Source organism: Myotis brandtii, unplaced genomic scaffold, assembly GCF_000412655.1.
Source record: "Myotis brandtii unplaced genomic scaffold, ASM41265v1 scaffold176, whole genome shotgun sequence".
NCBI lineage: Eukaryota > Metazoa > Chordata > Mammalia > Chiroptera > Vespertilionidae > Myotis > Myotis brandtii.
The window spans coordinates 2160838-2174609 of NW_005356519.1; the positions used below are offsets into that span (position 1 = coordinate 2160838).

Here is a 13772-nt window from a genome sequence, read left to right on the forward strand (position 1 = left end):
GATCCGCCCTGCTCTGTGCATGACAGGGGGCGGCGCCCTAACTCCCCAATCGGCCCTGCTCTGAGCCTGACCAGGGGCTGCACTTAGGGATTGGGCCTGCCCTCTGCCACCCGGGAGCAGGCCTAAGCCAGCAGGTCGTTATCTCCCGAGGGGTCCCAGACTGCAAGAGGGCACAGGCCGGGCTGGGGGACCCCCCTGCCCCCCCCCAGTGCACAAATTTTTGTGCACCGGGCCTCTAGTCTTATATAATAAAGAGCTAATATGCTAATTAGACCAGACCGCAGAACAACCTTCCAGACAACCTTCCAGAACGACCAGTGGGTGGGGGGCGAGGGGCGGGGCCGCAGGGCCACGAGGCATCCAGGGCTATGAGGGCCTACTCTTGCACAATTTTTGTGCATTGGGCCTCTAGTGATATAAATAATATTTTGTTCACTGTGGATCAACCACAGTAGAGCATAAAAGCAAACAGCATTAGGAAATGGTAACTGTACATGCTGAGAACCTCAAAGTAGAAGTTAATTATTTGTCAAAATATGGAATTGTCAAGTAATTCAAATGTAAATTACATGATGTGAGGCTGCTGCAATATAACAATGATAATTTAGTCAATTATCACAATCTAATATAGTATAAAAAGTCAAGTACAAAAAGGCCATATATTCCATAAGCATGATTTCAAAGACTATACTTTATAAGATAGCTACTGTACAGCATATGTGTGAACTGAATAGACATGGACATTATCTACATTCTTTTTTGAGTGTGGATGAAAAAATATTTGGCAAGATTTCAATTTTTGTTTTTGTTTTTTACAGATTATACATTTTAGCTAAAGAAAAATTATACTCCTTTTAAGCACAGTTACTCTTTCATGGGTAATTAGAATTTTTAAAATAAAATGCATTTGCCAAAATATATATTGACACAAAAAAAAACTATGAAGCAAATATTGAGCAGACATATTTAATCAAATTTGTGTTTTAGGATGAAAATCAATTGTAAGTGATGTCTCACCATGAAGTCTATTTTAATAATGAAATATATCTACCTTCAAAACCAAATATTGTATTTTGACAATACATTAAAAATCTAAATCCCAGCCTGTTCAAGATGACAAAAGTCAACACAGTCTTACTGTTAGAGATTCATAAAGAGAATAACTGTGATGACTATTTACACTTGTTATATTACCTTTTTAAAAGTTCATTTAAAGAATATGCTTAATTTTTTAAGTAATTTAAAAAACTTTAAAATGTTTTCATTTACCATATCCCCCAAACAAATACTTTTTAAAATAGAGGAGTTAATTTTTTTCTAAGCAACAATCATTTTGAAATTTTTCTATCAAATGTGAACTAATCAAGTTTTGGAATTTCTGATAGTAAACTGGATTAAAAAGTCTTTCCATTTTACATGAATATTATTTTTCTAGGTATATGATATATTAAATGCTATTAATGTTAAAAATAAAAGATTTGAGCAAATTACCTCCCCCCAAATATCTGATCATAAGTAAATGTTTACCAGAAACTGGAATTTTCTCATACCATGGAGTCATCATGAAGTTAGATTTTATGGTATGACATATACATCCTATCTAATAATAGACAAACATGGTAATTGACTATACCTTCGCTACTCCTCCCACTGGCTAATCAGCGTGATATGCAAATTAACCCAACCAAGATGGCGGCTGGCAGCCAAGCAGCTGAAGCGAGCAGGAGGCTTGCTTGCTCCAGTGATGGAAGAAGCCAAGGTTCCCCACCTGCCGTGGCCCGGTTCTGAGCTCTGAAAGCAACAAAGTTTCAATTATAGAAGCTAAACAAACCCCAGATACCTGCTTTCAGCAGGCCGTGGCCACAGAGCTGGAGCGAGTAGGAGCCGGCTCTCAGCTCCAGTGACGGCAACAAAGTTTCAATTATAGAAGGTAAATAAATCCCAGAATAAAAAAATAAAATAAAAGGAGAGGCTGGAGGCTTCAGTCGCTGGCCAGCCTGAAAACGGCCCTCAGCCCCTCATCCAGGCTGGCCAGGCACCCCAGTGGGGACCCCCACCCTGAAGGGGGTGTGACCAGCTGCAAACAGCCATCAGCTCCTCACCTAGGCCTGCCAGGCACCCAAGGGGACCTCCCACCCTGATCCGGGACACCCTTCAGAGCAAACCAGCCGGCCCCCACCCGTGCACCAGGCCTCTATCCTATATAGTAAAAGGGTAATATGCAAAGTCACCCTAACAGCAGAAAGACTGGGAATGATTGGTCACTATGAGCCAGGCTGATGGCTGCCAGTACAGCGGTGGTGGTGGGAGCCTCTCCTGCCTCCTCAGCAGTGCTAAGGATGTCCAACTGCAGCTTAGGTCTGTTCCCTGCTGGCAAGTGGACATCTCCCAAGGGCCCCCCGGCTGCCAGAGGGATGTCTGATTGCCAGCTTAGGCCCAATTCCCCCGGGGAGCAGGCCTAAGCCAGCAGGGGGTTATCCCCTGAGGGGTCCCAGAGTGCGAGAGGGCACAGGCTGGGCTGAGGGACCCCCCGCCCCGAGTGTACAAATTTTTGTGCACCGGGCCTCTAGTAATAAATAAACTAGTAAGCACTATATTTCCAAATGTTCTCTCACTGCTGATGGAAGTTCCATTTTTCTCTCAAGTACAATTTGTAACATTTTTCCAGAGCTTTAAAAATATTAGTAATTTGCCCCACCAGTGTGGCACAGTGGTTGAGTGTCAACCTATGCACCAGGAAGTCATAGTACAGTAGGGGGCGTGCAGAAGGCAGCTGATCAATGATTCTCTCTCATCACTGATGTAGGTGTCTATATCCCTCTCCCTTCCTCTCTAAAATCAATTAAAAAAGTTAGTAATGTGATCTTTCTTTGAAAAAATAATGAAAGATTCTCATTCAGAATTATGTTCAAGAATATTCCCTGTTTTTATAATAGAAAAACGTAGAAATGAACTAGATATATAAAAATAGAGAGATTATTAAATAAATAATCTTAGGAGATTGGTAACATGTTAATAGTATGCAAATTATACACACAACAATAAAGTATGTAATAATATGAAAATTGAGTATTAAATTATATGTACAATACTATCCTTACTTAGGCACATGAATAAACTCTCAGACAATCTGAACTAAAAAGAAAGAGAGAGAGAAAAAGAAAAAGGCCAAAATAAAAAAGGAGAAAAAACTCATTAACAGGAGTGATATGATCATGTGTAGTTTATATATATTTTTATTCTTTATGTGTCTTTATTTTCTACCATCTCTACAACAGACATGTTGCAATTGAAAGGTAAAACAACAAATATAACAAAATATTTTATTATCCAACTGTAGATTTTTATAAGTGTTTAAACATAAAACTTATCCATAAAAAATTTTTGTTCACCTCAATTCTAACATAAATTATTTGATATTAAAAATAACTATACGAGTGTAAATAAACGAGCTATGCCAAAATGTAAGAAAGTGCAGTTATTAATTGTTTCTAAATTATATTAAGGCTTACCTTCACAAAGTTTCTGCTTCATCACCTCTCTTATTTTGGATATCACAATATAGTCTTCAACATAAAACACATACGTAGATGAAGGCTTGTTGGCAATAGCTCTAAGTTCTGCATCTTCTGTTTCTGAACCAACACCGATGGCAAATAATGTTATTTTATTGTCTCTTGCTGCTTCTGCTGCTTCTTTGACTTCGTCTTGGGATTTACCATCCGTAAGTACTACTGCGATCTTAGTCAGAAATCGTGAGGACTTGGCAAAAAGGTAATCAAGTGCAAACTGGATGGCCTTCCCTGTCCTTGTGTTTCCTCCTAAGTAATGTATGGATTCCATTGCTGCCACCAAATTATCTCCCGAATCATGTCTTCCAAGAGGAATCTCCAGTACGGGGTAGTCACTATATTGGACCACTCCCACCTGAATAAACTTGGGTCCTATGTCAAAGTTTTTTGTGATGTTGACAAGCCACTTTTTCACTATTTCAAAGCTTTCTGGGCCAACACTGTAAGAACCATCTAAGATGAAAACTAAATCTGTTGGAGCAGTACGACAACCTAAGTGTAAAAAAAAAAGGCATCAGTGAGCATCTATGCTAATAAAAGGGTAATATGCTAATTAGACCAGACATCTTCTGGACATCCTTCCGGACAAAGCCACGGTGGCAGGGGCCAAGGCAGAGGCGGTTAGAGGTGATCAGGCCGGCCAGGGAGAGCAATTAGGAGCAATCAGGCAGGCAGGAATCCCAGATTGGAGAGGGTGCAGGCTGGGCTGAGGGACACCCCCTGCCCCTCCAGCCATGCACGAATTTGTGCACAGGGCCTCTAGTTTGTTATAGAAAAAGCAAAAAGTGGAAAGTTTTAAAAACATGATTTTTTAATTAACCAGATAGACTGAATTCTTTCCGAATTTATGTGTATGTCAATTCACTACAATGAATATTTTAAATATTTTAAAAGTTACATGTCAATTATACCCCAATAAAGCTGATTTTTTTAAAGATCATAGTAACTATAGCAGCTTTGTGAAGATTAAGATACACTGCTTAGCTCATGAAAAATCTTTGTAAATGAGGGCTATTGCTTTGGTTGATATTTTATTTTTTAAATGAATTATTGAGCTTTAAAATGAGGAATAAAATATATATGCTGTATATGAACATGATATCTAGATATTTCTTTGTTGTACAAGTATTACCTATCATAAAGCAGCATTTTATTCTATTTCCCCATTGAATAAATGAAAATAAATTAATGCCTGGTTTTCAGCTATACACCAACATTGTTTTAAGTTATCAACAAAATATGTTTTATTTAATACTACCTGAAATATTTACTAATACATATAAACCAATTAATAGGGAGAAAGAAATGTAAAAAACAACAACAACTTTCTGCCAACTTCAGGACTCAGCAGCCATTAAAAGATCCATATTCTTTAACATAGTTAATAAAAGTTAAATGAACCAAGATCACCAAAGCCATCACTCTTTCACTACATGCAAATGAGTTTTTAAAGGTCTGATCTCTCATCTTCAGCAAATAATGTAGCCAAAACATTGGCTTGTGCTAAGTGAATCTATATTCAAAGTTATAAATCTATTTCTTTCTCCATAAAAATTCTTGTTTCAAGAAACCAGGAAACAGTGTGATCAGCACATCTTATAGTTCTATTGGAGAAAAAAACTAACTCTGGTGGAAGTTATATTTGGACAAGTTCTAAGCACTTTTAAAAAAAAATCCACTCTCTTTTCCAAAGCACACAACATGCCTCTAACCCTGTCTCATTCTTTTGGTGTATGTATATTGAATACCTACTCTGTGTCTGATATCATGCAAGGTACTATCTTCAAAGATACATAAGATATCTCAAAAAAGCTCATGGTGTAATAAGATAGATAACTGGTTGGTTAGGGAAAGTACAAAGTATTATGAAAACATTTAGGAAGGGTAGTAACCTAACTGTGGAAAGTTCAGGAAGGTTGTATGGGTAAGCCGACAGGCAACCTGACATCTGAAAGGAGAGCTTGGGCCAGGTGAAGAGGACATTCTAATCAAAGGGAACAGCAAGAGCGAAGGTCCGGAGATGAGAGGCAGACACAGCCAAAAGACAAGGTTTGTTTGGATAACTCCAACAGTTTGAAATGGCCAACAGAATTCGCAGGATGGAACTGCTATATTTGCCTTCTCGTTCTCTAACTTCTGAATTCAAAGCAGCAAAAATACTACTGCTCATGGCCCATCTGATAAGGATCCCATGTCCCTGGATTTGATGGGTTGGAATAATATGGGATGAGCCGAGGTAATATGATAACAAATTTTAAGTCTTGTGCTTTTACTCATATTAATGGTCTCTCTTAAGTTGTGATCTGAGGCCCAATTTAAAGTTATAAGGATGATTTTATTTTCTGTATACTTTTCAAATAAGATGTAATTGCAAAGAACGGTATTGGCTAAGAATTGTTTAGTGACAATTAGTATTAGTATTTTTGTATCTCTTTAGCAGTAAATTATTAGTCAATCTCTCTCTCTCTCGTCCTCTCTTCCGCTTCCTCACTCCCTCCTTTCTTCTCTTTTCCTTATCTTTGCCTACTTACGTATCATATCTGGGATGATGATGACAAGGCTCACATGAAGAGTCCTTAATTTAACAGTTACCTCAATGTAACCCATCAGAGTAACCAGCTAAATAAACACTGTAATCAGGTGAACATGTCTAACAGTCAAGGCGTTATTAAAAATAAAAACATCTGCCAAAATATGGATTTGTCTCAAAAACACAAGTGTGATTATGACGTTACTCCTAAGGTGGTGGTGCAGTGCAGAAGGGCACAAGGAACACCATCCAACAACCTCTGCCATGCGACCGCTGCCAGAGTTCAGGGCAGGGACAGCAGAGTGGAAGTTGGTCCAGAGGCAACTTTTCTAACCAAGGGAAATAGCTCTTCTGTTATTTTTGAACACTGGTCTCGGGTTATGCTTTTATTGAGGTTTTGAAGGACAGGAAGTTGTGTTTGCAGAGCTCTTCAATGTTGCCCTTCCTAAATACTATGAGATTCATTACTGTCTGAACCTGCCAGTGTTTGTGTGCCTCTTGATTCTGTGGTTATAAACGCTTACAGGGTTATTCTTGGCAATTCCTACCCCTTTCCAGAGCCATAAAGTATACATTTCATTACTGTAAGGTTAGCTAAGACCATGGGTACAAAAAGCAAATATCACCATTTATAAACACCAGACAAAATAGCACTCCAAGACACCTTTTCCTTAGGGAAATGAATCAGAGATGTCATAGAAAAGAAAAGGACTGAAGATCAAAAGCATAGTTTAAATACTAGTTACAGCTCTTGCAAGCTACGTGATACTAGGTAAGCCTCTTAAATTTTATGAATCTCTTGTCCCTATTAAAAAAAAATAGAGAGAAAAGAATATCTACCGAAGTAGAGTACTTCAGTGGATTAAACTATAAAACTGTTATGCAAACATATATATAAGCCTAATATGCAAATTGTCCCCTTGGGAGTTCGACCGGGATGCCGGGAGTTTGATTGCTTGCTGTGACGTGACTGACCATCAGGGGGCGGCACGGAAAGAAGGAAGGACCCAGCGGGCAGCCAGCAGCCGGCAACCGGAAAGGAGGCCCCAGCCAGCAGCTGGAAGGCCCGGATCAGCCCTGATCACCGGCCAGGCCTAGGGACTCTAACCGTGCACCAATTTCGTGTACCAGGCCTCTAGTTATTTTAATAAATTTTAAGCCAAGGTAAGTGAAGTTGTCAAACCACCTGATTTAACTGTTAGAGAAACCAGAATTAATTTACAGTAGAGCCTTTATGTTTAGAAGTTTTAAGATATGAAAATAAGCAAACTCTTAAAAAGAAGTGTGGTATCTGCACTGGTGGCCTGGGTAGCAGAACTACATTAATAGAGCCCTCCTTCTCTAATAAAAGCTTTCCTCTAGGCCATCAGAATAATAGTCACCATTCACTGAGATGTCACTATGCTAAGCCATTTACATGCATTATCTCACTTACATGGATTACCTCATTATGTCTATGAGATAACCTCATAGGATGATCCTGATATCCATCCTAATATGAAGGTATTTTTTTATCTTCGTATCAAGAAGCTCATGAATGACTGAACTCAACACCAGACTTTTTATTCCAAAGTCTGATGGGTTAACAGAATAAACAATTACCATAGAATTTTCTCAGAATTTCCTCTATTAGAAGTTTTTCCTCTCAGTTAATGTGGAACATAGCAATTTATGCATTTTAGGAAATTACAGCATCAAAGACACAACAATTGCTTGAGCTCCTCTTATTTGATTTCTACAACTTGTTGATAACAAAAAGGGGCAATGCTGGTTGTTCTTACTTGATCTTATTTCTCCATCTTCAGCGAATACAGAATTCTGAAGAAGCAGAACCAAAACTATCCAAAGACATGTAATATGGTGAGCCATGTTTCTGTTTTTGTCCTAATATTTTGGTTTTCAGATTCCTAAGAAAAAAAAGAAAAAAGAAAAGTTAAATATATTTTTAAAATAAAGACAAATACATAGCCATTGTAAGTTTAATTTTAAAATTGCAATACCCAGACGCCACACAGTTAATTTTTACTGTCCTTAAAATTAATTTGTGTGTCTAAAATAGCCACACAATGAATAGGAGCTGAGGAAGACCATGATAAACCTTTTAATTCATAATTATCTTGAAAAATTATAAACTTTCTAAAACTTTGGGCTTTGCCCAAAATATTTACTAGAATTCCTTTTAGCATATCCTGTAATGCCTTATCACATTCTTTTTATTATCTCAATGGTAGCAAACATTCTTCTTTAAATAAGGATTTGAATTTTAAAAACACTCAAAGGATATGTGGTAAAATATTAATATGATAAAACTGAGTGATAAAGTTTAATTTTTAAAAAATGGGCTGTAATTATAAACCTTAAGATATATTTTATTTGATTTATAAACAGTTATATGACTTTAATATATCTTTTAAGTTAGTCCAAGGACTTCACTTGTGGTTAGAATGTGGAAAGTTGTAAGACTTTCAACCCAACAATGAGAACATGCAAGATAAATTATAAAACAACAGTATTTTTAAACCCAGAAGAAAAGACAGGATTTAAAGAAACCTAAATTAACCAAATTCCAACTGTTATTAATCCTTTCTAAGGCGGAACAGATTCAGAGCTGGTTTTATCCCTTGCAGAAAGGGAATCCTCCTCAAGAAGAGGAATTTGCCACAGCATGGAAGAAACTAGTCAAAGCTGGTGAGGCAGATTAGCATCCTGAGGGGCCCAGCCACAGAACAAGTGTGCCCCACCCAGTAATTCTTCCCCATGAGTTTTAAGTGAATACATAGAGTAAACATGTAATACAAAGAAAGATGAGAGCAGTTGAAACAGCCTAGAGAGATCCTCCCCTGTTCAGATACCCAGGGTACATGTCAAATACAAATCCTTGGCCTGCTGAAGGCTGGGAGAGACACAACAGAGCTTAGAGAAGTCCCTCCAGGCACCCTAGTCCTTCACTACAGTGAGAGAGAGATCTTGAATAGTAGGAAGCCAAGGAAGGACAGAAAAAACAGAACTCAAAAATAAAAAGCTGTAAACCATACTGAAAAGCTGAAAGAAATCTCCCAAGGGTCTTTTGATTTCTGATCAGGAGAAAAACACTCTGTATAAGCAGATCCAGAGATGATCTAAATATCAGATATGTTAAACAGAAGTTATAAAACAGCAATAATAAATTTGTTATAATATCTAATAAATAGGATAAAAAACAATGTCAAAAATATGGAAAAAAATTAGAAGAACACTGGAAACTATAAAAAAGATACAAACTGTCCTGGCTGGAGTGGCTCAGTTGGTTTGGCATTAGTTATCCCATGCACCAAAAGGCTGTGGTTCAATTTCTGGTTAGGGCACATATCTAGGTTGTGGTTTCCATTCCTGGTCAGGGTGCTTGGGGAAGGCAATCAATTGATGTTTCTCTCTCACATTGATGTTAATCAATCAATCTCTCTCTCTCTCTCTCTCTCTCTCTCTCTCTCTCTCTCTTTCTCCTCCCTCTCCCTTTCTCTCTCTAAAAAAAATCAATAAAAACATTATCATTACTTTTTCAATATACAAACTGAGCCCTAGATAGTTTGGCTCAGTGGGTAGAGCATCGGCCTGTGCACCAAAGGGTTCTGGGTTTGATTCTGGTCAAAGGCACATACCTTGGTTACAGGCTCCTCCCCAGCCCAGGCCCTGATTGGGGCTTGTGCAGGAGGCAACCAATTGATGTGTTTCTCTCACACCAATGTTTCTCTCTGTCTTTCCCTCTCTCTTTCACTCTCCCCAAAAATCAGTGGAAAAATATCCTCAGGTGAGGATTAAAAATATACAAACTGAAATGCTTACAATAAAAAAATATATCAATAAAGAATTCATGCAATGAGCTTAGCTGTGTACATATAAGGAAAAGATCAGTAAACTTATGGATAAGTTAATAAAATAAATTAGCCCAAATGAAACCCAAAGGAGGAGTGGGGAGCCAGTGATAAAAGGAACAGAGCATCTGAAATCTATGTGAAAATATCAGGAAAGCTTGATTTAGCATTCAAGTAATTCATTTTTGAGATGGAAAGGAGAAAGTGAATGAAGAGATACTTGAAAATACAATGGTCAGCATTTTCCAAATTGACAAACATTACAAGCAATCAGAGCAAAGATGTTCAACAAACGCCAGCAAGATGTAAAGTAAATCACACGTAGGCACATCATAACCAGTTGGAAATAAAAAATAGAAAATTCTTAAAACTGCCAGAGGAAAAAAAGGCACATTACATACAGAGGGACAGTAATCAGAATTTTAGATGGAAATTTCATAGTAATAAAATGGGCAACAGATCAGAAAGCTAAAAAATCTTAAATGTGTAAACATCTAATAATAAAGCTTCAGAATACATGAAGCAAAACAAAATTTAAGCTAAAAAAGAAAAAGACAAACTCAAGTCACAATGTGAGATATCATCAGTTTACAGTAATTATAGAGTTAGAAAAAAATTAGTAATGATACAGAATATTTGAAAAACTGCTACTTTTCACCTAGTGGACATAAAGAACTTTCCACCGAACAACAGCAAAATATCCATTATTTTGTAATGCACATAAAATAGTCACCAAAATAGATCATATGGTGGGTAAACAACAAGCTTCAAGTTCCAAAGAATTCAGATTACTCAGTTTATGTTGTTTGGCCTAAATTATATTAAATTAGAAAAGAAAATGAAGATTATCTCAGAATACTTGAAAACTTAGCAATATACTTCTAAATAATACATGAATTAAAAATAAAATAATATTATTAAAGCTTTGAAGTGTAGTTTGAAATTAGGGGGCATATACCTCCAGTTTTGTTCTTCTTTGTTAAGATTGCTTTGGTTAGTCAGGGTCTTCTGTGGTTCTATCTCAATTATAGGATCATTTGTTCTGGTTTTGTGATCATGGTATCTCCCCTGCCAGATAAGTATTATTTGTTCTGGTTTTGTAAAAAATTAGCAATTACACTGAATCTTTAGATTGTTTTGGGTAGTATGGACATTTTAACAATATTAATCCTTCCAATTCGTAAAAAGGGTATATCCTTCCATTTATTTGTGTCTTCTTCAATTTCTTTCATCAATGTCTTATAGTTTTCAGAGTACAGGTCATACACTTCCTGGGTTAAATTTATTTCTAGGTATTTTATTCTTTTTGATGTAATTGTAAATGGAATTTTCTTAATATCTCTTTCTGATAGTTTAATAGTATATAGAAATGCAACAGATTTCTGTATAATAATTTTCTACCCTGCAACTTTACTGAATTCATTTATTCATTCTAATAGTTTTTTGGTGGAGTCTTTAGTAATCAAAACAGTGTGGCAGTGGCACAAAAACAGACGCAGATCATGGAACAAAATAGAAAGACCAAAAATAAATCCACACATATGGTCAATTAGTCTATCATAATGGAGGCAAGAGTATACAGTTTTAAAAATGACAGAATATTTAATAAGTGATGTTGGGAAAACTGGACAGATACATGCAAAAAAAAAGTGAATCTGGATGACATTCTTATACCAGATACAAAAATAAACTCAAAATGAATTAAATACTTAAATATAAGACCTAAAATCATGAAACTCCTAGAAAAAAACATAGGCAATAAACTCTTTCACATTGGTTTTAGCAGCATTTTTCTGAATATGTCTCTCTGGGCAATAGCAAAGAAAGAAAAACTAAACAAATGGGATTACATCAAACTAAAAAGTTGTGTGTTTTTTATAGTGAAGGAAACCATCAATAAAACAAAAGAACAACCTACTGAATGGGAGAAGATATTTGCAAATGTTATATCCAATAAGGGGTTAATGTCCAAAATATATAAAGAATTAACAGCTCAACATCAAAAAAAAACAATCCAATTAAAAAATGGGCAGAGAACTTCAATAGGCATTTCTCCGAAGAAGATATACAGATGGCCAACAGACATATGAAAAGATGCTCAGCATCACTAGTCACCAGGGAAATGCAAATCACAACCACAATGAGATATCACCTCACACTTGTCAGAATGGCTATTATTAACAAATGACAAGTACTTGCATGGATGTGCAAAAAGGGAACCCTTGTGCACTGTTGTTGGGACTGAAAATCAGTGCAGCCAGTATGAAAAATAGTATGGAGGAGCCTCAAAAAATAAAAAATAGAACTTTCACACACAGCCTAGCAATTCCACTTCTGGGTATATATCCAGAGAAATGAAAACACTAATTCAAAAAGGTATATGCACTCCTATGTTCATTGCAGCATTATTTACAATAGCCAACATATAGAAGCAACCTAAATGTCCATCAATAGATGAGTGGATAAAGAAGATCTGGAGTACATATATACCCAAGGGAATATTACTCAGCAATAAAAAAAGAATAAAATCTTGCCATTTGTGATATGGATAGACCTAGAGGGTATTATGCTAAGTGAAACAGGTCAGACAAAGAAAGGTAAATGCCATATGATTTCACATATATGTGGAATATAAAAAAAATAAAATAAAATAAATAACACAGAAACAACTCATGGATACAGAAAACAAACTGATGCTTACAGGAGTGAGAGTGGAGAGGAGGATACATAGAAAACATGAAGGATAATAAGAGATACAAACTTCCAGTTATAAAATAAATAAGACATGCAGATGTAATCTACAGCACAGGGAATATACCTGGTAATATTGTTATAACTTTGCATGGTGACTTCTTGTGGTGATTACATTGTATAAATGTTGAATAACTATGTTGTACACTTGAAATTAATATAATATTGTATGTCAACTATACTTTAATAAAAAAATCATAGGGGATTTTTAAAATATTTCAAACTGATCAATAATTATTTTTAAAATCAAATTAGCTATGAAAATCTACAGCTAATATTGAATAACGAAAGACTAAATGCTTTCCCTCAAAAGTCAATAATAAGTTAAGATATACTCTCACATCACTTCTATTCAAAATGTACAGTGAGTCCTGGCCAGTGTCATATGCAAAATGAAAAATAAAAAATATAAAAAAACTAAAATATGACTGTATCTACATAGAAAATTTTTGGAAATCTACCAAAACACTACTAGAACAAATACATGAATTTACCAAGGTCTCAAAACACAAGGTTAATAATTTGTTTTTTTAAGTGACTATATACCAGCAACAAAATTGGTAGCAAATGTAATATCATATTCAATAGTATCAAAAGCATCATATGTGAACCTAGCAAAAAAACTAATGAAAAAATGTGAAAGATCTTTATACTAGAACATACAATACATTGTTGAAGTCAATTAAAAAAGAAAAAAAAATGGAGAGACCTAATTCATGGATTAAAAGACTCAGTATTGGTTATGTCCATCCTCTTCTAATGGACCTATGGATTCAACACAATCCCAAGAAAACCCCAGCAGATTTTTAAAGAAATTGACAAACTTATTCTAAAATGTATATAAAATGCAAATGATATTAAGAAAAACAAATTTAAATGAGAAAAGCAATCTATATATATATATATATATATCTACACTAATAAAAGAGAAAAATGGTAATTAGCGTACGACCGCTACCCTTTTCATTGGCTAATCAGTGAGTATATGCAAATTAACTGTCAGCCAAGATGGCGGCCAGCAGCCAGGCACTGAAGCGAGCAGGGAGGCTTGCTTGCTGAGGACTCCAA

General features: G+C 36.1%; 1 protein-coding gene across 2 annotated transcripts in view; it reads right to left on the reverse strand.

Moving 5' to 3' along the window:
• The window catches only part of COL21A1 (collagen, type XXI, alpha 1), a 167346-nt gene that overhangs the window by 106614 nt on the left and 46960 nt on the right, over positions 1 to 13772 (reverse strand). For both annotated transcript variants that reach the window (XM_014537294.1, XM_014537293.1), the window contains exons 2-3: positions 7884 to 8009; positions 3513 to 4064 (exon numbers count right to left, since the gene is read on the reverse strand). In XM_014537294.1, the coding sequence (XP_014392780.1) occupies positions 3513 to 4064; positions 7884 to 7971 (640 nt within the window). In that variant the 5' untranslated portion in view covers positions 7972 to 8009. The remainder of the gene's footprint in view (positions 1 to 3512; positions 4065 to 7883; positions 8010 to 13772) is intronic.